Source organism: Notothenia coriiceps, unplaced genomic scaffold (genome assembly GCF_000735185.1).
Source record: "Notothenia coriiceps isolate Sejong01 unplaced genomic scaffold, NC01 NC01_scaffold00032391, whole genome shotgun sequence".
Classification (NCBI taxonomy): Eukaryota; Metazoa; Chordata; class Actinopteri; order Perciformes; family Nototheniidae; genus Notothenia; species Notothenia coriiceps.
Window position 1 is genome coordinate 76,174 of NW_011365092.1, and position 22,870 is coordinate 99,043.

General features: G+C 41.6%; 2 protein-coding genes across 3 annotated transcripts in view; both read left to right on the top strand.

Moving 5' to 3' along the window:
- taf6l (TAF6-like RNA polymerase II, p300/CBP-associated factor (PCAF)-associated factor) overlaps positions 1-22,870 on the top strand; it is a 358,002-nt gene that overhangs the window by 66,785 nt on the left and 268,347 nt on the right.
- Positions 1-22,870, top strand: part of LOC104960800 (protein bicaudal C homolog 1) — a 58,402-nt gene that overhangs the window by 18,865 nt on the left and 16,667 nt on the right. For both annotated transcript variants that reach the window (XM_010788960.1, XM_010788962.1), the window contains exons 3-9: positions 3,852-3,921; positions 7,466-7,545; positions 8,681-8,839; positions 10,293-10,346; positions 14,310-14,492; positions 16,529-16,780; positions 18,284-18,415. In XM_010788960.1, coding sequence (XP_010787262.1) covers positions 3,852-3,921; positions 7,466-7,545; positions 8,681-8,839; positions 10,293-10,346; positions 14,310-14,492; positions 16,529-16,780; positions 18,284-18,415 — 930 coding nt within the window. The remainder of the gene's footprint in view (positions 1-3,851; positions 3,922-7,465; positions 7,546-8,680; positions 8,840-10,292; positions 10,347-14,309; positions 14,493-16,528; positions 16,781-18,283; positions 18,416-22,870) is intronic.

Consider the following 22,870-nt stretch of genomic DNA (forward strand, 5'->3'; position numbering starts at 1 on the left):
ACACACACACACACACACACACACACACACACACACACACACACACACACACACACACACACACACACACAATCCAGCTGAATCAACAGCTGCACCATTGCAATGCAGACCAGGAAACATGCCTCTGCCATGTTGATTGCTGCTGAGCTATAGTAGCACACACATCCAGAGGTACACACACAGTCACGTGTGTTGAACACATGTGCTGTCTTTCAGGAGCTTGCCTGTTTGATTTCACGTGCAGCCCTGCACGGCTGCAGCTGGAAACCTATCATCGTGCCATGAAACTGATCAGAACCTTAGTCATTTATGTATTTATTCATCTCAGAAAGGGCGGGGTGGTTGAGAAGAAAGGGTGAAACCCTAAATATATAGGTAACTTAATTTGAGCAAATATCTTGACCCATTTGAGAGGTATTTGCAAGCCCCTCCATAAAAATAAACGCCACCCTTCCACCCTTTAAAATGGTGTGTGGTCTGTCAGAAATCAGTCCCATCTGCACGTTGCTGCCAAGAACAGCAATGCTGGACAGGAAACAGGTCTCTCTGAACAAAACTCTTTTAGAGAAAAAGTTGATGAGGCATAGCCACTAAAGATTGATCATTTCGGGAAAGTATAATTGGAGTTACTTCAGACGTGTTGCTTTTGTCATTTTTATCAGAAGCTTTTACTTTACTGGGTTTTCTAAACTGCGTAGCTGCTAAAAAAAGATTGAAAAGCACATTTCCATTGTCGCTTATCACTTTTTAATGACATGTGGAACTCTGCAACACTCGTCTGCCATTCGCCCCCACGTTGCCACTGTAATTCCAACAGCCTCTAAGGCGGTGTCGTTTCTCTAACGTGTGGATTTTGTCAAGGAGGCGTTCAATTTAAAACCAGAATCAAGTGTCATTGTCGCAGGAGAAGAAGTCAACAAGGGACATTTGGAGGCAAAAGAAAAGGAGTCACTTCTTATCACTGGGAACATAATGTCCTTTTAATGTTGTTATGATACATCCAGCTGTTGGTGTGAGCACGTGACTTCAGTTTATAGAGAAAAAAGTTAGCATTTAGCCACAGGGTTTTTGTGATTTATTATGCTTTTACCAGATGACGGTGGGAGGGTGTCATGTTGTACATTAGAGTAGCTTGTGCCTCAAGGTAGTAGGAAACCTAGTAACACAGAACTCATCAATTTTGGTTTCAGGCCTACATTTTAGTGCGTGTAAAACCAATCTGAGTGAATAGACTGATAATATTATGTTGGCACTGTGACTATATTGCAGATAGGAGGGAAGGTTTCCAGTTGGAGCATATCAGTGGGGGTCATTAGCATGCTGGATGATAAAACTGTAACTCTTTTCAGCTTAGTCATATTAAATGATACCACAAAAGAATCCTTAACAAAAATAGTTGAGCGAGCTCATCTGAAAACTATTCTCCTTTTATTTAATAATTGCACAAAATGATACTAAAATTCCTTTTGTTTTTGTGGTTCACTCAACAGAGACTGTGAGTAAATGCAGAGCCACAAGCAGGATAGAATGACTGATGGTGTGTTTCTCTGCTGCTAGAACATAATGATAATACTCAAAGATATCCAACTTGAGCTTAAGAGAGTGAAGGAAGAATGCAAAAAAATATTAACTGTTGTCCAAATGTGTTTTGCAATGATTTTGTTGGCTTAAAAAGATCTGTTTTATGAGCGTGGCAGAATCTTGTTTTTCTAAAGAGCAAAGAAACTGCCTTTTTGAAGGAAGAATTTTGTGTCCTAAAAACAATGAACATCTTGCTTTAATGAATCAAATGGTGCTTATTAGAAGTTTAAACTAATTACGTTTAAGCTTGCTCTTCTAGTGGCAGGGTAATGGCCTTAGCAGCTCATTCTGTTGCTCGCCTAGGCTGTCCATTTGTGTATGTGATTATAGGACGTTTTAGGAAATCAGTGAGGCTTGAAAGGGCTTCCACTCAACCATCATGGACTCTGAGTATATAGCTGCAAAGTAAAGAGAGGCACGCATCAGGCCTTTCCAAGCTGTCTCTCTGTTTTACAGGTACGTGAGACTGGCAGTGGGTAAACTGTCAGAATGTGTTGCAAAAGATGCCAAACAGACCACGCTGCTTCCAGGAGAGCATATGGAGGAATTTAAGCACTTCCCTTTTGGATTTGTGCACCACATCCCATAGGAGTACAGGCTGTATTTTGTTATTATTTGGCAAGAAAAAGTAGCGGATATATTTGTAAAAAAAGATATATTGAAGGCTATTGATTGCTGTGCTATTTAACGTCCTATCTTCTCTGGCAGTGCTGATGGCTGTTAATCCACTTTCTCTTTCATTCGGGGCTCATTGCTTAATGCACTGAGCCACCAAGGAAGATGGAGTGCTGCTCATCATGTAATGGGTGGAAGTCGTCCTCGGGTGAACGATCACATGCTCGAGGCTTAGAGAAATTCAAGAAATTCATATCTTCACCCTAAAAACACAAACGCCTGGAAAGTATTAAAACAAACAAAAAGCCCGCAGGAACTTTTTGAGAAAACAAGACTTGTGGAAATCCAGAGCATAACGTTAGGAGAGATCATTTCAGGTCCTAATTTTTTGGAAGGTTTGACAGTTTTTCCTACTTATTCTTTTTTCCACTCGCATCAACCACTCGTGATGGCGGGCATTTCTCACGGGGTTTGTTTGTGGATCTGTAGCCAGGAAACCAAGCAAGGTGAGCTTCCTGGTGTTTAGGAAGAGGAGCAGGAGGGTGGGGAATAGATTTCCTCTGATTGAAACGCTGACAGCGTCTTGACCAGCTCCTTGCTGTTTTTATTTTGTGCTGCCAGCAGTTTTCTTTTTTCTCATCCTTGCATGTGCTTGTGGTTACGATGACGAGACTTGTCAAAGAGTTCTTACATAGATTGTTGTTGGCATTTTGTACATGCACCAAAGCCAAGTGTAATGTTTTTTGTTTTTGTTTTTTTGGGTGGTGTAAGGGTGGGAGGATTTGGTAGTTGAGCAGAAACAAAGAAATGTCTAGAAACATCATATTGGCTTATATCATCAGACAACCACAGCTACTATTGACTTCTCTGGGTTTCATTGCTTTTACTTTGACCATTCTAACATGCTCCATTTTACACCATAATTCATTTTAACTTGTTTTATATGTTTACTGACAAAAGGGTAGTGGTGGTCTAATGGATAGTGAGGTGGGCTGAAGATCGGAAGGTTGTGAGTTCAAATCCCGCCAGGAACACCACCACTAGTGTGCCCTTGAGTAAGGCACTTAGCCCTTAGTTACTCCAGGGAGAATGTCCCTGTAATCGGTCATTGTAAGTCGCTTTGGAGAAAAGCGTCAGCTAAAATGAAATGTAAATGAATATTTGTCAGTACAGGAGAAGCAGTAGTGAACAGTTGTCCACAATGTAAGCCAAGCCAAAGCCACATTATCAATCAATCAATGTTTATTTATATAGCCTGCCCAATATCACAAATGTTTGTCTCAGTGGACTTCACAGTTTGTACAGAATATCAGTATGACAATACAACACCCTCTTTCCTTAGACCCTCACATCGAAAAAATTCCAGAGAAAAACCCACAGTTTAAAGGGGAACATGGGAGAAACCTCAGGGAGAGCAACTGAGGAGGGATCCCTCTCCCAGGACGGACAGACGTGCAATAAAAGATAATACATTTACAACATAGGTAGTCCAAATGTTTGGAAATACGACATAGACATAGACACGTTAAGACAGAGTAAAGGACCTTGATTATCCTGACTAGAGCCCAATGAAATGTGTGTATTTGTCTGTCAACACACTGCCAGTATTGATGATTGTGATAAGCTAATGTCAGCCCTCCTTCCCTCTGTTCCAGATCATGGATGAGACCCAAACGCAGATAGCCTGGCCGTCCAAACTGAAAATCGGAGCCAAGTCCAAAAAAGGTGACTAGTTTTTCTTTATATCCCTTTGTAACCCTTTAAGATTATATTCCTACAGGATCCACGTACTCCTAAACACTGTTTCCCTCATTCAACCATACATAATGTGTGAATCGGTTTTAACCTGCCACAAGTCCACAAACTCAGGCAAACGTTTTTACGACTTCCTTTAACACATTCTTGAAATACTGTTGCCTACTGTGTATCCAACAGAAATGCAAAGTTCGCAAATCATTTTAAAGATGTGTAACTACAAAAGAGCCAAACTAAACCTGATGTGTGAGGTGACAACATAGCTGTGTTAACTCTCCACCAAACATAGGTTAATGACTATTTGTCAGTGTTGCTTTAACCAGAAATATGTTCTAAGGAAAGTAATTGGTCTCAGATGGACAATAAGGAAGTGTTTCAAGGTTGCACTATCATTCATTATTAAAAAGTTGAATTGAGTCTGAAAACATGAAAGCCAGTAACTTTATCTGTGCTAAGGAATTTGTATGTTTTAGCTGTGGAGGAAGAGGAGGGTGGGAGCTGTATTGAAACCCGCTCGTTTTTTGGCCGAGCTGTTCTTGTTGCACTCTGTTACCAATAAAACATTATCACGGTTATTTAAAGTTATTCCGGGAGGGGGTGAGACGGAGTTTGAGGAGTAGGTGTAGCTGTGCCCATTTTGTTGTCCTCAGGAGAATTGCCGGTGTGCGTCTTCAAGCCAGATGTGGAATCCAATGACATTATGTAACTTCCTCACTCGCTCTGTATAGAAAATAGTTGACGGGGTTACATCAGAATCTGCAACATATTTTCCTCTAGATACTTAATCCACTGTAAACCCTGGCAAGCCACTCACACACAACCATCCATTCATCCGGTTCATTCATTCATTCATTCACAAAACCTGCCTCCAACACCACCTGGAAATGATGTTCTATCGACAATATTTAAAATTCTGAACCATGACTTGTAGCCTGATGGATTTCTCCCTGTGTTGCGTAAACTGAGAGCAACAGAGGGGAAGAATGTTGGCTAATCACTTACAGTTATCTTACGAGCGAATGATTTTGTGGGAGAAGAGACATGTAGATCTGACCATCTGTTTTCACAACCTGGACTCCTGAGAGGGAAGGAGAGAGTGCACGATGGCTAAAAAAAGAATATTTGACTCCTTACAGGGTCAAACCAACTTTCTCTGCCCCTAAAATAGCTGATGAAGTGCTATAGTTGGTTCAGATTACTTTGAGTTAGCCTAATCCAAACTCACAGGGTGTTAGTTTTCCCTGTTTTCCTGGAATTCTCTATGAGTGCTGTATTTTATGTCACGTCTGGAATTGGTTACACCCTGCAGGACACCAGCAGATGTGGGGGATTTGTATGTTTGTGTCCTCTCCTCATGCAGGGCCAAAATCGACGACATGTATCACCTGCAGCTAGCTGTCCCTGCCACCTGTGAGTGTAAGTGCAATAAGGCTAGTTGTTAGCCTCTGGGTCGAGCCATCATCAGCACTCTGTTACTGATTCAACACAGAGAGGAGCTAAATCTCTCACACATGACAGGTCCATGTTGCTCTGAGTGACAGAATGGCCGATGCTTTGAGATGTCTTTTTAATGTATCAAGCATGTTTTCATCTCTGTTTTTTGTCCTTCTACTTCTTCTACTTGCCAGTTGTCCGATTCAAACTTCCCGCAGATGTTCTGAATGAGAAACGCCAAGCCAAATGGACTTAATTCCCTTCATTTGTGTGGTATTTTCGAATGTAGTCCTCAGCTGGAAAAATGCTTTAGCTTTGCCAGCACGGAGCTCTGGGTCAAAAGGTTTCTTCTCCGTCAAGTGGAACTGAAATGTGTGTGACTGAAAACATTCAAGTTTTGCAGCTGCAAGTTTACTTTTGTTTTTGTTTGCTTTTCCAGCTGTTGTGTGCGCCAAATTAAGACTTAAGGTGTTCATTTTTTATTCCACAATCAATCATCGAAAAGGAGCATACAACACACTCCATTTAAAAAAATGCGGGGGTGTTTTACATCACGACTGCAACACTCGTTTAGGCTGGTTAATGTTTGCCAGATGTGCAGTGCAGGTCAGTCACTGGAAGGACCATACTCCCTCTAATGGTCACAGTGGGTGCCACAGGAGGAAGTAGAGACATTTCTATTGTTCACAGCAACAGCTGTATGATGGGAAATGTTCCTGGAACTAGCTCTGAGACTGCGATGGGTCTCTAACCACTTTTGCTCTTTTTTCTGTTTCCTTTGTTTTGTTTTTGTCTCAGACTGCAGCTTTAGTTCCTGCCCTTCAGGCCTTCAAAGAGCTGTTGTTCCTCTCCCATGAGATCCAGCATCTCTTGTAGTGCGCGCTGACATTTCCTGACCCCTGTGACACTGCTGGCACTCCGTGGTCCCCGTAGACTCCATTAAATATAGAGCTGAACCCCCTTCACATACCTCTAAAAACTGAATTTCATTTGATCCATCCCATGGTTCTTTTACGTTCTACAGGAGACTGAGATCATGTGTTCTCATTGTATTTTGGGGCTCCATAGAGAGCTTCTTGGTTTGGCTTTTGTGAGATATTCATCATATAAAACATTCTGGTAATCAGAAACTTCCCATGTCATCACAAACATATGTCCTGGCCATTGTTTTTTAAGGGTTCTTATTTTTGTTCTGTTCTTTGCTCTTTGAAACTCAGAACATGCTTCCATGGGGTTTGCAGAGTTCCCAACGGCTAAGAGTAAATCTGCCTCAGTGAGTCCTGACTGGAGCCCATACTGTAAATCTCAGATGCTTTAAGTGTGTGTATGGGGAGGGGTATTCCTGGAAGGCGCCTTAGTTGACTTCCTGCTGCTCAGTACAGTTAACACAGAGGCGATGGACCATGAGTGTGTGGTACATGCGTGTGCACAATTACATTTGTGCGCATTTTCACATTTGCGTTCTCCAGGGGACCGGCATGCGCGGAGCCAGATGTTAGCTTACCCAACGCTACACAAGCATTAGCTCTGAATGCTTTTGGTATGCAGTGTTTGGTTATTTTATCTGAAGTATTAAGAGGCTGGAAAGGCTTCTGGGAGCACAGGTTACTCAAGCTATTGGGACCTTTACTTCTGTTGTGTGACCACTGAGAGCATTTCAACAAGAATTCTAGGAAGTTGACTTTTTTTCTGCAGCGGGGTGCTAAGAGGCGAGCACACAAAGTGTTCTGATAGATTTCCTGAATATAATTCCACAGAGCTGCACTCCTCCTCCTCCTCCTCATCCTCCTCCTCTTCCCATGGTGTGGTTGCTCTTCGACTTAAATGAGACTCGGCAGATATCAAAGCAGCAATTACTGCTGCAGAGGTATTCTCTGACCCGCTCTAATTTGTTGACACATCCAGACTGCTGTGTCATGTTTGGTTAAATGGATTTAAATTGTGTCCCACACCCTCACGTTGTATCTCTTCCCTTTTTTATCAGCACTGACACTCTCACACATAAAAATATCCACAAGTTGAACATGCCTCTCTCTTTAATGTCTGCATGTCTCTTTTCTCCCACTGTTATCCCCTGCAGATCCACACATCAAGGTGTGCGGGAAGAGGGACAATGTGAGGGAAGCCAAAGACAGAATTATGTCTGTCCTCGACACAAAGGTACGGTACACATCTTTATCGAGGTAAAGATAAGACTGTGTGTCATTCCCCTTTTTCTCTTTTTCACTCTCTTTGATTCCCTTTTCTCGCTGGTGTTCAGTTCGCATTAATGTATTTCACCTCGGCTCTCCCACTGGTCAGTGACAGATTGCACACAGCAGTGTGGTTTAAACTTGGCACTTATCTGGCCAGATACTCTCATCCCAAGCCTTGTCAGGGATTGTGGTGTGTGTGTGTGTGTGTGTGTGTGTGTGCGTGTGCAGGTTTCCGTTGCCATGGAAACACAAGAAAAATTGTACCTGGGCGATTGAGCTGTAGCACCCCCTGGGGGCCTGCAATCATCTGTGCACTTTGGCCAGCCCGACACAAAAGAGCAACACATTATTGGCTTAGTTTATACCGTCTTGTATGTCTTTGTCAAGAAAAGGCCATTTATTTTAGTCTGGCAGACAAAGATATTTATTAATGCGACTCATTTATTTTAATGTACTGCACACTTTGTTGCTTTCAGTAAAGTAGCATTTATAATAAGAGGAAACCAATGAACATGCACCGAAAGCCTCTTTCTCTGCCAATTTCTTTTGTCTGACCTGCCAATCTGAAAAGGGTTTCTTTATTGAAAAATGGACTATGTGGTTTCAAGCCTCTCAAATATGAAGGTTTCTTGCTTTTCTCTCTTGTACTGTATATCATAATAATGTTCAGCTGACAATACACACATTTAAATACATCACCTTGGATTGTGAGGACGACAGTAGGATGTGCATTTCTCTAACTGTTCTGACATTGTATAGACCAAACAATTCATTACTAATTAAAAAAACAGCATCAGATTAATTGATAATGGAAAAAATGTCGGTCGCAGCCCAACTGGTGGCTGATCGAGCGGTGCATCTGTAGGGAGCAGAGAGCATAATTTATCCTGGTCCTCCTTTTGTGTATACTCTTTAAAATGTCACAGTGATGAAGGTTATGTATTGAGTTTAATACACTTATGTTGCAACTTGAATGTATTGCATTACACCTTTCTAACAAACATATACAAAGATGCATCTTTCTCTGAGTACCAAGCTGCTCAATCTGAGCATTATAAATCAAAGTTTCATCACACAGCCCTCTCTTCTCTGCTCATTAGAGTAACAGGGTAACTCTGAAGATGGACGTCTCCCACACAGAGCACTCCCACGTTATCGGCAAAGGTGGCAACAACATCAAGAGGGTGATGGAGGAGACGGGTTGCCACATCCATTTCCCAGACTCTAACAGGAACAACCAGGCAGAGAAAAGCAACCAGGTATGTGATCTACAACATGGATTTACCCAGAGGCGTCTCAATGAGGCATCAGAGGTAGATGGACGGAGCGCGTGAGCCGTTTTCTGCCAGCTGATCAAAGACTCCTCCTCATCGAATATGTCCTTTAATCTCTTGAACCACAATCTTACACGATTGATGTTTTGAGTGTAAGTGTTTTGAATTCTTCCACCTTAAGTGTTTACGACCATCAGCCCTTCACAATTCACTTTCTTCAGTCGTAGCTCAAGTTGTTCTAAAGAGTTGTTTTGATCTTTGCATGCAGCCCTCTAGCCAATTCATTACCTGTCGAAGCATCCCGGGCCGGACATTTTAGAGAGGGTTGGTCCAGCTGGCTGTTTTGATTGGCCAGCCCAGAGGAAGCCGGTGTGTTTTGGCTGGACTGGCTGTAGAGGAGCAGTCAGATCCTGCTGTAATTACCCTTGAAGTGTAGTATGAGGAGTTCAGCAGTGCACTCTACCAGGCACGACATTAGATCTCTATCTTGGCCAGGTGCTCTGAAGTGCACACTGACAATCCATTCTGTTTTAAAGGTTACTGATTTCAACCCTATCACTGTGGATTTTGCATAATAAGATATGCCTGAAGTCAGTATTCTGTATCTCATACACTGTCCGACCCCTCCAGTCTTACTCTGATGATGCAAGTCCGAGCTGATAAGTAGCAAGAGACTTTTTCTTTAGGGCTAAGACCACTTAGGTTGTTCCAGAAGCTTTCTGACTGCAGCAGAGCCTGGGAGATACAGTGCAGATACAGAGCATATTAAAGTGCAGTGCTGTTATATAAGCATATATAGATGACCGTGAAAATCAATGAAGTGGCTACTTACCTTTCCTTTTTACTGCAGCTACTAGGATTCCGGTTATTCATTATTATTACAAGCACTCTTCATGTTTCCTAGAATGAAGCAAGGGTTTTCACTGTGTATACTGTATACTGTATGCATAGTATGTGTCTGGTTTATTCATTTGGCAGAAACGGGCCAGAGATTAACCAGACTGCCGATATTTATGTTTGCTTGATCATTTCATTTGAATAAAAGCTCCCAAGAACAAGTTTTTCTTTGCTCCACTATTCATCACTTTTTAAAATGTCTTAACAGTTAATCTGGCCTCCTCTCTTGGTGTTTGTGTTAAAAAAAATACTTCAATTGTCGAGGCCATTTTTATACTGCTGTGTTAGTTTGTGGTTACTGTAATTGTGTGGTTCAAGAATATAAAACATTACATTAACTGGAAATATGTCACAATGGGGATTAGGTTACAGTGCAAGAGGAAGCCCTTAAACCTCTCCTGCTCTCATTATATTCGTTCTAGAGTTTTTCTTTCGACTTTTAAATGAAGTGCAACTGTATGCAGCGATCCGAGCCACTATTTGTCTTGGATTGGTTTTGAACTGGCTAACTGATTTACATGTACTTTTTTATTGTGAACAGGTGTCCATCGCAGGGCAGCCAGGAGGGGTGGAGGCCGCTCGAGTCAAAATAAGGGTAAGTTGGAACCCAGCCGATATATTTTAAAGGGATACTGCACGCAACGTTTTAAGTGTGTTAAACGAATATTCCCTGCAGGCTTGTAAATATTTCATTTTTGACCTTTTTGAGGCATGACAAGCGTGGTCCTCTATAATTTTTGACAATTGCGATTGATTGTATTATCGACCAATTTAATCATGTTTTTGCCAAATACATTGCTGCCTCAGTTTGCACACTGTGCTGAAGATTGAAGCATGAAATCGCCAGGCTCCACTTTGCTGCTTCGTGAGAGGAGGCAGGATTGATCTATCAGGAAATATTGATTGTTTATACTTTTCTATTATAACTGCACAGCAAAATAATACTAGCAGCAGAGAAAGAGGGATGCTGCTTGACTGCAGGGTGACAGAGATTGATCACAGGAAAATAAAATGAAAAAAGTCCTGCTGTTGTAGCTTTCTAACCTGCTAGCTCCTGAAGTTCATGTTTACAACTCCACCCACGCTATTTCCTGTTCCCCCTGCCTTTGGCAACACTCGCCTGGCCAATTGTGGACCGCAGCTAAACAGTGCTTGTGTCCTGCTCTTACAAAAAACAACTCACAATCCTTGCCTTCTCATTAGCGATCCTGACTAACCCTTTCCAACTCATTTGTAACCCTGAAAGGCTGTAGTAGTTTAGTCGTCCAAAGTGCATCACTCATTACAGTTACTTCATCCATAAACAAAAAATTGCATTTACAGTAAGACAACCTACTTCTCTTCCTAATCCAGCTGATGTGAGAGCTCCAGGGTTACAGTATGTAATTGTGCACTTCAGGCAAAGTTTCAGCGCTTCCTCTTAGCCGCAAGCACCATTCCTCCTAAGCTACTCCCAGACCACTTCTACCAAAACAATTGTAAAATACAAGCTCGAGCCTCGGCCCCTTTGCCATCTCCAGCCAATTTCTAGCCTCTTGCCTGTCTTCAGTTTCAGTCTGACTGGAAGCCCAACCTCCAGCCTCAGCTCTGTTGGCAGACGACCCCTCTGCTCGTGTGAAGTGTTAAATCCCTGAACTTTTGCTGTATTTCAACACCGCAGCAGAATGCTACAGCGAACACGTTCCTCCACTGTGGACTGACCAAAACTAACAACGCTTGTGAGAATGACTGAGTGAGTGGAGTGAGTGTGATGGAGAGCGAGACAGAAGGTCATGCTGGATATTTTTGCAGTGTGATTTGGCAAATATCTGCATGTACGCATACCCCCACCTCTCCGAGCTCATTGCTTATTTTCATAAGCAGCACGCCGCAACCCAGGCCATCAAATCTTTTAGCTATGGGTGAACAAAAAGGATAATCAAACCAAACTGTAGCAGTGTTGTACAAAGAGGTTTATAATATAAGCTGTAGAGAACCGCAAAGATTGTTCCGGCCTCCAAAAAACACACAGTCAGCGGATGACGAGGGCGGATCAAAGCACAGGTTTCCCTCTCTGTCAACTTGGCTCCTTCTGAAGCAGACCTTGATACTCACCTCATCCCATGATTCCCAAATACATTGTGTGCTGTTCCATAAAACGCTCAAGTCTCACGACTAGACAGTCCTTCCACACATAGCCTTTATTATGTACGCGCTTCATCACTTCATTTGGAGCCAATTTCCCTTAACTGCGGTGAAGGAAAGTAGCCCATAGGAAAGATTTTCTAATAATTATTGAAATTTTTACTTTATCAGCACCGGCAGCTCACTACTTACACACCATTAAATGTATTTTCACTCAAATAAAATATCCGGACAATAATTGGCAGTGATAAATCTGGCTAAGTAAATGTTATCAAGTACTGTACGTTTTGAAGTACTTGTGCTTTAGTTAAGTGTTTCCATTTTCTGCGACTTAATACTTTTACTCGACTATATTTAATTGACATAATTAAATTGTTTCTGCAGTTTCAGATTCAGTACAGAATATTAATCTAATATAATTATAAAACCAATAATATATGATGCTAATACTTGTGTATATTAGTTAAGCATGAACATTGATAATTGCAATGAAGGACCTTAACTTGAAAGAGTATTACTTTTACGTTAAATATACCTCTCCTCCTGGTGGAATACTTACATACTACCTTATCCAGAGTGTCTTTAAATTTAAAGTTTCTTTGTAATGTTAGCAGTCTCGCTGTTAGCGAGTTCTGCTATTATTTTTAAATTGGAGGTATTTTATTTTTGCACAAATTTGAAACATTTTAAATAAATAAAAAAACTTTTACTATTAAGTGTTGCTGAGAGTACGATAAGATAGAGGCTAACGATATTGTCATCCAACTCTTACAAATAGATTTAAAATATTTCCCAAAATATCCAACCACTGCTATGAAATCAGTTTGGAAAAAGAGGAATGAGGGGATTTTTGGAGTTTGTATTGTTTCAAAATCAAAGCACCACATCATAAAAAGCAGAAAGAGTTCACTCCAGTTTGTTGACCCCCTACGGTTGAGGTCTCCAGTGAATAACAATATACAGTGTTAGTTTGGTTCTGGGTGGCCTTAAGACCACATCCTCCCCCATCTCTCCTGAACCCAGAAGTCAGGGCTGGTCTCCCTGAGGTGGATCAGCGATGAATGTAATGTCCCTTTAACATTCAGAAATACTACAGTGGCCTTGTAAGGTCTAATGTATTTCAGAGGCCCTCTTGGGTGGAGATGTGTTTGATTCTGAAACAAGTCGGTTGTTGAGGTGGTGGATTCTCGGGGGGGGGGTTTCTTTGAGCTTTCATAGGTGGCGCTGACAGGCAGGTGATGAAAGGTCTGGCTGGTTGCTTTACCTCGAAATATATTTTTCTTCATCTCTCACCCTTATGCCGGGAGAACTGAGGCTTTCTAACAGCGCTTTCAGATTGAGTTCATGTGAAACTCATATGTGCCAGGTAGACTTTTTGAGAAGAAAAAAAGCTGAGGTCAGCGCCACCATATAAAAATCAGTCCATTCTTCATTCAGCACCCGACTCCTGCTGCTCTGCTTGTCTTCTCTTGCATTTCCATCAGTTCTGACCTACATTTCTCAAGCCCTGAGAGAGCGAGTGCTGAAACGTGATATAAATGTAAGGCCAGGCGCATATGGGACTGATCAGGGATGCATTTCTTTGGTCAGAGCAATTCATGCTGCTTGCCCTTCACTGGCAGCCAAAACCATAGTGGCACTCTGCCCAAGAGCCAGTGTTTGGATAACATTGTGTGCGTGTCTATTCATTCCCTTCTTTGTGTGTGTGTGTGTGTGTGTGTGTGTGTGTGTGTGTGTGTGTGTGTGTGTGTGTGTGTGTGTGTGTGTGTGTGTGCGTGTGATTTAGTATGTACTGTATGCTCGAAGCGAGGACCTTTCTGTCTGCCTTTATTTTGTTTGAATGGCTGCTGTGATACAAATGACAAAGGCTGATGTATGAAGCTGCTCCTGTGGTTAAATTAAAAGACTTGAAATTAATGTAGTGCGTGTGTGCCAAAGAACATGCCAATTTTTTTGCCAAACTTTTAAATACGTGTTTGAATAATGTTCAAATCTGTAGCAAACTTCATGTAACAAAGGATATCTGTAATGCTGACACTGCTGACCTCGTTTTAAATTAACTTCTCTGGATTTATTTGATCGGACAGATTTACATTCCAAGTTTTGCCACCTTCTGCTAAAGGAACTGTTGTTATGTCTGTATGTCAATTCACATCTGTCTCTACACTATGTAAAGAAATCACCCATTTTCTTTCGTGTTTTTACTTGGTGCCATATGGTCTTAATCATTCTGAGTGACAGCTCAATGTGATAAAACAGTGCCTGTTTGTGATTTTTGTTAAAGAAATCTAACATTAAATGTTTTACTTCCTGGCAGAGGATATGGCAGCATAAGCTATCATAACTGCAGTATTTCAGCATGGTTTACAGTTTTTTTCCCCCAAGTAATTTCACTTTCTTTTCCCTCCTCTCCTTAAATCCCTTCATGTTGTAGGAGCTGCTCCCTGTTGTACTGTCCTTCGAGCTTCCTGCCATCATGCAGTCGGACCCCAGCTCCCCCACCGTGCAGCACATCTCGCAGACATACAACCTCACCGTTTCCTTCAAGCCTTCGACCCGCCTCTACAGGGCTACCGGCGTGGTCCGCGGCTCGCAGAACAACACCAATGCTGTCAAGGTGAGGAGGGTCTCCAAAATGTGGTGTCATTACTGGATAGTTGAGTGAATAAGCAGTAGCCAAAACCCCAACATATTCAAATTAAAAATCCATAAAAAAAGAAAAGCATCAAATATTCACGTAATCTGAGCCAGTTTGCTTGATAAGTGTTGAAACGATGAATCAAGACAAGATTGTTGTCAAATACTGTTCTGTCATTGTAATCATTGTTTTGTGCAATATTATTATACAGTACATATAAGCCCATCATTTCAGTACATATTGACTATATGACTCACATGATTTTGTCATCAAATTATTTCGATATTGAGGCTCTAGTTTCCATTTTACAGTAAACCTCTATATGTTTCATGTTGCAATAATATCAGCAATATAAATAATGTTTTTGTTTGGATGTTTCCCTTTAAATTGGACTGAGGTTATGAGGGGGGCAAATCATAAAAGTTTCAGTTTCAACACTCCCAAAAGCCAGTGTTGTGTCAAAATTGCTTGAATAACTAACTGAGCCCTGACCTGTCATTTCAGCGTAACAATATTTGAATTAATACCCTCATTCTTCCCCAAACGTTTACATGGCGAGCCACAGACCAAAAAAAGGTTTCCAGAGCTGCCGCATGTCGAGGCCCACCAACACTGTCAGTGTTCCTCACTTTTCTTGCTTTAAGTGCCTCATTACTTTCAGCACCACAGGGGCAAAAGAGTGCTGAGAGATGTTTGGTCGCTTAAACTGGACAGCTGCTGGTTCAGCTCTTGAAACACCACCAAGTCCAGAAGTCTCTCCTGAATTATTATTTTTTAGATTGTGATATTTCTTACTGTCTTTCCCATCTGCATATTGTTAATGCATAAACCTAATGTATTTTGTATGTATTGCATATACACACAGATGCGCTTCCTTAACATCTTAGTTGCGGCTAGTTAAAGCCTTCCAAAGATTATTTGAATAAAGTTGTGCCAAGTGTCCATTATAGAGCCTCTGTTAACAATGTGGTACCCAGTTCTGTGCCAGCGAATGCATACATGCATCCCTGCATTTATTTATTCATGTACGCTACTGCACTTACATTTGGATTTGCACACTAGTGTACATTTAGGCACATTTTCTGTGTTCTGTGCACATGCATAAACTAAATAGCACGGCCCCTGAGTGTGTGGTAGGTCGGAGGGGTCAGTCGGGGTCGGGAAGCATGCCAGATGAAGGCGAGTGTATTAGAGGAATATGTGCAATATGTCATGTGGTGGTGTGAGACCCTTGGATTGCCAAAACCGCTGTGGATTGTTGTGTTATGCTGGCCACAGTGTGGATTCCCTTTGCACTCTGGAAATGACTTGGTTTACTGGGCCAAGTGATGTCGTGCAGAGGCTTAGCAGAGACAGCGAGGAATGAGAGTGTTCAGCAGGCCAGCAGATGCAGTGGAAAATATAATAGTTTCCATGGGTTGTATAGAAAGCACTGATGTGATGGGCTATATGCCCTGCTGCTCGTCTCGGTAACTGAAAGTTTATGTGGTCTGGAAATTGCCCTATATGTGATATTGTTCCAGCTTTTTAATGTGATTTCCTTTCTACTTTTATTGTCTTTTGACAAGTCAGTAAATTGACCACAATTTATTCTTTGTTTTATTGTTGGCAGATTTAATTATAACGTCCGCTGGACGTTTCCCACTATACTGTAAGCATGCACCCAAAATGATATAGAAAACTCACTTTTATATTGTATACTCCTCATACTAAATGAAAAATTGTTATAATCTGAATACATGATGGCATGGATGTTATAGTTTTCATGTAAAGTAGGATTGAATACACATTTACTTCTAATCATATTATGATTTTGAAGCCAAAATGATGTTTGTTTTTATCCAGAATTTTTGTGAATACATTAATAGTCCTGAGACAATGTAAGATACTAATATAGGTGAGGTTAGCATCTGGCTCAAAGCACCCTGTACCTATGGGTAGTTTCACAGACTGCTAGAAGGAATGTATAATGTATTTTTCCACTGTTACATTGCCTTGTTCCCTTGCTTCCCCAGAGGGGCACGGCTCTGCTGCTGGAGCACTTGGCGGGCAGCCTGGCGAGCACCATCTCAGTCACCAGCCACCTGGACATCGCTCCCCAGCACCACCTCTTCATGAAGGGCCGCAATGGCAGCAACATCAAGCACATCACTCAGAGAACCGGAGCCCAGATCCACTTTCCCGACCCCAACTGCCCCCAGAAGAAATCCACAGTCTACATCCAGGGCACCATTGAATCAGTCTGCCTGGCACGGCAGTACCTCATGGTGTGTGTGCTTTCCTTCTTGACATCCACTGGTTGTAAATAATGACTTTAAATTGCTAAGCTTTGTTTTTTTCGGGGTTAAGGGATTGCATTGGTTTCTTTACATACACAGATTCCACATGTTGTGTGGTAGCTATAATGGTGGCATTGTCTCACTAACATCATCATGGTATGTGTGAATGATGCGTGGGTATTGAGATGGCTTTTAGGAAGTAGACCATGATTGCCTTTGCGGCTTCTGTATAGCCTTGGCGAGATTTTCTTGGCTCTGCTCGTGCTGCTGAAAGGTCCAGTTGTACAACAATCTGTAGCTGGCACACTATGCATGATTCTTAGCCACATACCTGCATGTGAGATGGACACACACATTTGCGTCAGCTTGGTTTAGGTTCTTAATGTCTTTGCTGTGAACAGATTATCCTTCTCGGTGTTGATGGTAATGGTTTGGCTTGCATGTATAGTATATTTTGGGGGATTTAAATTACGCTGCCTGTAATTCAGAGGTTAGCACATTGGAGTTTTTTGGACCAGTAGAAAGCGCATCACAATTACATTTCTCTGTGTTAAAAATGCACTGTGGTCATTCTTGTCTTGTTGCCGGTAACCACTGAGGCTACCCTTATCTGAATTACTGATTATTATCGGATGTCTGTTTAAAAACTGTGCAACAGTGATGGCCGTTTAATTACCACTGGCTAAAAAACTTCTGCTGAGCTGTGGCATATAAGTGGTAAACAACTTTGTCTTTCTGTGTGGAGATCCATAATGTGGAGCGGTAATTCAGTAACAGAGGCCTTCTCTTTGTCTGCGGTCTCCCATTTGGCCCCAAGGACATTTTAGCAAATGCCAAAGTTGTTGTAGTGGCTAAACATGACTTTCTCTTGGTGTGGACACACAAGAGGGAGACTCTAACTCTCTGTCTGAGTGAGGCTGTACAAAAACTGATTTATTTGAGTAGAGTTAGAGGGGGGAGGAGAAGCATAGAAAGCAGGGGATGGGAGATGAAGTTGAGAAATGGAGGGGAAAAGCAGTAGGGGAGTAGCTGTGAATACACTAGAGAGGAGTCCTGCTCTCAGTTGTGTGATTTGGCCTCTTCCAGCCAGACTGTAGATTACAGCTTCAATCTCAGGCCCTGTCAGAGCCAGCCTGGCCTCTATACTCGGTTGCTAATTACACCCACTCACAATAGGAACGCCGGCCAGCACTCGGCCCAAAATATAGATGTCTGTGGTGCTTGTGGTGGTGATCATGCAAAACAGATTGCTCTTTGCGGAATTTCCCAAACGCTGTGTGGGATGAACTCAGCAGTGGATCTTGTATTTATTGGTATGCCTAACATATAGGTCTACAAATGGTATAATATAATAAGGAAATGTACTGTACCACTGTTATGAGAAATAGCTTACATTACAGGGTCGGGCCCGGAAAGATATAACTCTGCTGCTGACATGAGAAAATAATGGTTTTGTTGCTCATGTACTTTAATTTTGTGTTTCCTCCGCAGGGCTGCTTGCCTCTGGTGTTAATGTTTGACATTAAAGAGGACATTGAGGTGGAGCCCCAGTGTATCACAGCGCTAATGGAGCAGCTAGATGTTTTCATCAGTATCAAACCAAAGCCAAAACAGCCCAGCAAGGTACGACTCCAGGCTTATGCTCAAACTGCACGGAGGGTTTAGGGGGATTTTCCACTAAGGGTTTATCTGTAGAGATGTTGATTTCAGTCAATCACTCAGAGTGAAATATCTGAACGACTATTAGATGGATTGCTTTGCACAGACATTAATCATGCCCTGAGGATGCGCTCTAATAACATTGGGGATTCTCTTTGCATTCCATGTTGAGTCTTCCTCAGATGTAATTTTAAATGCATCATATATACGTTTATTTTAAGTTTTTTCTATAGAGACAAGAATATAGCACCGACCTCGGCATATCACTGCATTTAAAGCCTAAGCTAGTTTGCCATGCCACTGTTTAGATGGGTTTTTAATAACAACAACAAAAAGTCAGCTAGCTAGCATGGCTGCAAACTCTTTTTTAAATTAAAATTGGCCTTAAATATACGTTTGTTTCTCTGAATAGTGTAATACTTACTAAGCATTTTCAGTTGGATTAAAAAGCATATTTGATGAGCGAGAAAAGTGTGATGAATTGCCAGTTTCCATTGTTGCGCTGAAATAAAACCGAGGTTAGTAGCTTATAATGGGGAAGATATTTGAAATGATATAATCCTGTTGAAACTAACCTTACAATTTAGAAGTAAACATATCCTAGCTCTTCACCCTGAGAAAAACCTAGCTGCTGTCTTGCTTGTCCAAAAGCTGGCAGAGAAAGAGGAAAAAAGTCTGCCAACGAACAACTAAGCATCTGTTCTAGTGGAGATTTACTCTACTGCAAATGTCACAGCATGACATTGAAATAAATTAAAGATCACCCTGTCATATTTCAACGCTATTTAATGAAATTTAAAAAGGAAAAAACTGAACCTTATACCAAAGGAAATCCTGCCATACCAACACTGATAAGAGTTTTGGCAAACCTACACTTGCCACAGTGGGAATCCCAGGCTGCGGTGCATGTTTCTGGGAACACTAAATCTTTCTGTTACACCTTGGATATTCCCACTGAAAAATAACCGTCCTGTTTTGCATGTTTTCCTCTTAATTAAGTGGTGAATTGGCGGTACACGCATTCACATTGCATTAAATAAAACTGAATTAGTTCAATACTTTTATCATTTCCATATTGTGATAAAGCAGCAACTGTGGTGCACCTGTGTTCAATTTAAAGCCACCCTCTGATGGTCTAATGTTGTTCAATACATATTATACCTAATCATATTTCATAACTTGGTCTATAGTGTCTTTTTGAGGTGCCCACGTCCCATCCTGAGCCAGGGCCCAGTGCCCAAACCAGACAGGCCTGTAGGGACTGATGTGGAGGTGCCAGAGTAAACACCGACCCAGCCCAGATCCTCTTAAGAACCCTTCACTTAAACATTTTAACGAGGTGACAGCAGTAATCCAAAAGGCTGTCCAAATGCGAGCCAGAGTCTCCGTGCTCCCGGCACTTTGGCAGTCCCTTAAAGGTGTGTGTGTGTGTGTGTGTGTGTGTGTGTGTCTGCATAGATAGGAAGGAGGAGGAGGGGATACAGGGAGGAACGCAGGTGTGAGCCCTCTCTTTCTCCTCTGTAGCTCAGCAGCTGATGGTGAGCAGAGGGCTTTTCCCCTGAGCAGGTCACTCTTCACAGTAAGTGGCACATACATTTATCCTCTTATTCATCTCTGCATTTTTCCTTTTTTACCTTCTTTACCTTCTAACTTCAGTCCACACCTGGGTTCGAAAGATGCTGCACAGAATCATTGGCTTCTGTTTGATACAGTCTATGGTTTGAACCCATGTGACTCTTGTGTTGGTGATATCATGAAATCTGTAATTTCTTATACTCTCAGTGGAGTCTCTTGTGACAAATTGAATAATTGTGTATCACATCTGAGATATAATTGTACATATGGATGTTTCTTGGCACATGTGGATGTGATATAGTGTTATGATGGTCCTCTTGTAATTTAACCTTCCTAATTTAAGAAAAACTGGGTATAAATGTTGCCATAAAGCTTAAGAGAGGTCTGATTCCAGTGTTAAACTTCTATATTGTATTTTCATTATGCCTTTATATCCCACATCTATTCCACTAAAGTTTTGTGGGTGTGATTAATATTTGGCCTTACCAAACATTGCATTATTCAAAGCACTGTGTGCTAAATAGCTTTAAAAGAAAAAAGATGATTAAAAGATACAAATGACTTGGGCTAATTTCTGGTTTGAAATAATAGACATCAAACGTATTCTGTCAGAAGAAATTGTCTGCTTTGACTTGAATTGTCTTATGAATAAAATACGTGTTGTTGAAGGCGTTATTTGACAATTAATGTTGAATTAAGAACTTTAAAAACATTTGGTGCCGTTAAAATTAGTATACTTTTTTTCTTCATCTGTATTTCTAAATTAGATTCTGCAGTGAATCCATCATGTTTTTCCCTTCGCTTTCCTCGGAAAACCACAGCCCAGGTTGATCGATTTTCATGACACTGATGTCTGTAAATCCATTCTGTGGCCGAGGAGTGAAAGTAACTGCACTGAAAATAACCCTGAGCCAGACACAACTTCTAAATCAGTAAATCAACGCAGCTGGAGGTGAATGTGACTAAAATTAAATACAATTAGTTGAGCCTCGTGTTGTTCACTTCATGTCTGCTTCCAATCACTTCTGGGTTATTTGCTGTCTCTCCCCATCTGTCATGTTACATCATTCCCTTTCAGCTCTCTATCACGACTCCTGCTCTTCACTCCACATTCAGTAGCAGCGATCATAACGGCAGGCAGAGTAACAAAAAATAGCAGATGAGGAAAATAAATAGTCAAATTTACTCCATTAATGTACATACTACAATTTTAAAATAATTGTCCTTTACTTTCATGTGTTCACCTTTGTATATATAGATGGATCAGGACAAAACGAGAGAGAATCTTTTTTACTGAAACTTTCCTAATCTCTTCAGAGGGGACACGTCATTTTGTATAAAATACATGAAAAAGTGGATTTTGAATAAAAATGCATTGACAATAATAATCCAGGGATAATATATATATATATTGTTCTGAAATGGGCCATTCTGCAAAGCAAGGGCCCATTCTCATTCCTCTAATTCCCCTCCTCTACTCCCCTCCTCGACTCCTATCCTCGTGTCTTACGGCCCGTCCACACACAGGCATGAAAAAAATCTTTCAAAGCTTCGCCCATTCACTTGAATGGGGTGACGTAGAAGATTTTGAATCTTCGCCGAACTGCATTGTGGGGAGCGGAGCATGGCTTTGCAAGCATCGTGAGCATCAAAAGTTGAGCAATGTTCTTGCGAAGCTGGCATCAGCCAATCAAATCCCGTTTATGCAAATCCCGCCAGTGCAAGCGCTAGCCAATCAAACCGCGTGCAAGCTGGGAGAGCCAGACCGCAGTTCATTTCCTCATATTCCAAACGAGAAATTACGGTAGCAAATCACCCGGTTCTTTACGACCAGAACTATTTACCGGGATACAAACCGGAGGAACCAGGCATGGATGGAGGTGGCAGAGACAGTGGGTGAAACTGGTAGGTTTTCGGCTGTTTGTGGAGTTTATATCCAGTTTACTTCGTTTTAACATTGCTATTGCTTTGTATGTCGGGGGCGGGAGATTCATGTGATTGGTTGTTGGTCGCGTTGCTCGCAAAAAATCGCCAAGCTTCAGACACGCCCAGCATCAAGATTTTTCAAGATTTTGTTCATGCAGGTTTGTGGGCCGGCCCGTGCTTCCTCACCGAAGCATTCTTCGGTAAAGTTCCAGACCTCACCGGATCGGTCAGAGGTCTAGAGTTGGGGTATGGGTTAGAACCTCCCTCAAACTTTCAGGCACAACGGGTCGCTGTCGGGGTTTTGTAGTGACGAGATCTCCTCTAACCGGTACCTCCTTACCCGGTTTTATGGTCGTTGTCACCACTTTGAACACTTCTTGAATGTTCTTTTGCAAACTGGAACAGTATACGGTTGTTTCCCATATATTGGTTTCATAACTCTACTGAAAACAATAGACTCGGTTTATGAATAAAAGGTTGGTTATTAACGTATATTTAAGAAATTTTAGTCTGCTACCTAAGAGACCTAAAAAAAAAAGAGTAAGACAAAGAGTAATCAACTCATATGGATCCTGCTTTTAAATGTCCGAAGAGTAGAAAAATTCACACTCTTGAACGTGTTAACCACGACTGGATTTTATGAAAAACCGGGGTGACCATACAGCGTAGACATCGTGACAATAATAGGTAATATTGCGTGACACTTCTTAAGTTTCATTTATATATTCATTAGTACCTTGTGTAGAACAGGTAAGTCTCTCACGACCACGGAGGACAGTAGTAATTGCCTGCAGGAGCGAAATTTTACTGGCGTATTGGTCTCATCTCCTCAAAGAGTAAAGAGATTGGCGGACGACGAAGGGGGAGCGAGCTGAGGAGGCGAGCGTAGAGGACACCCCAGCCCTGATTGCCGACAAA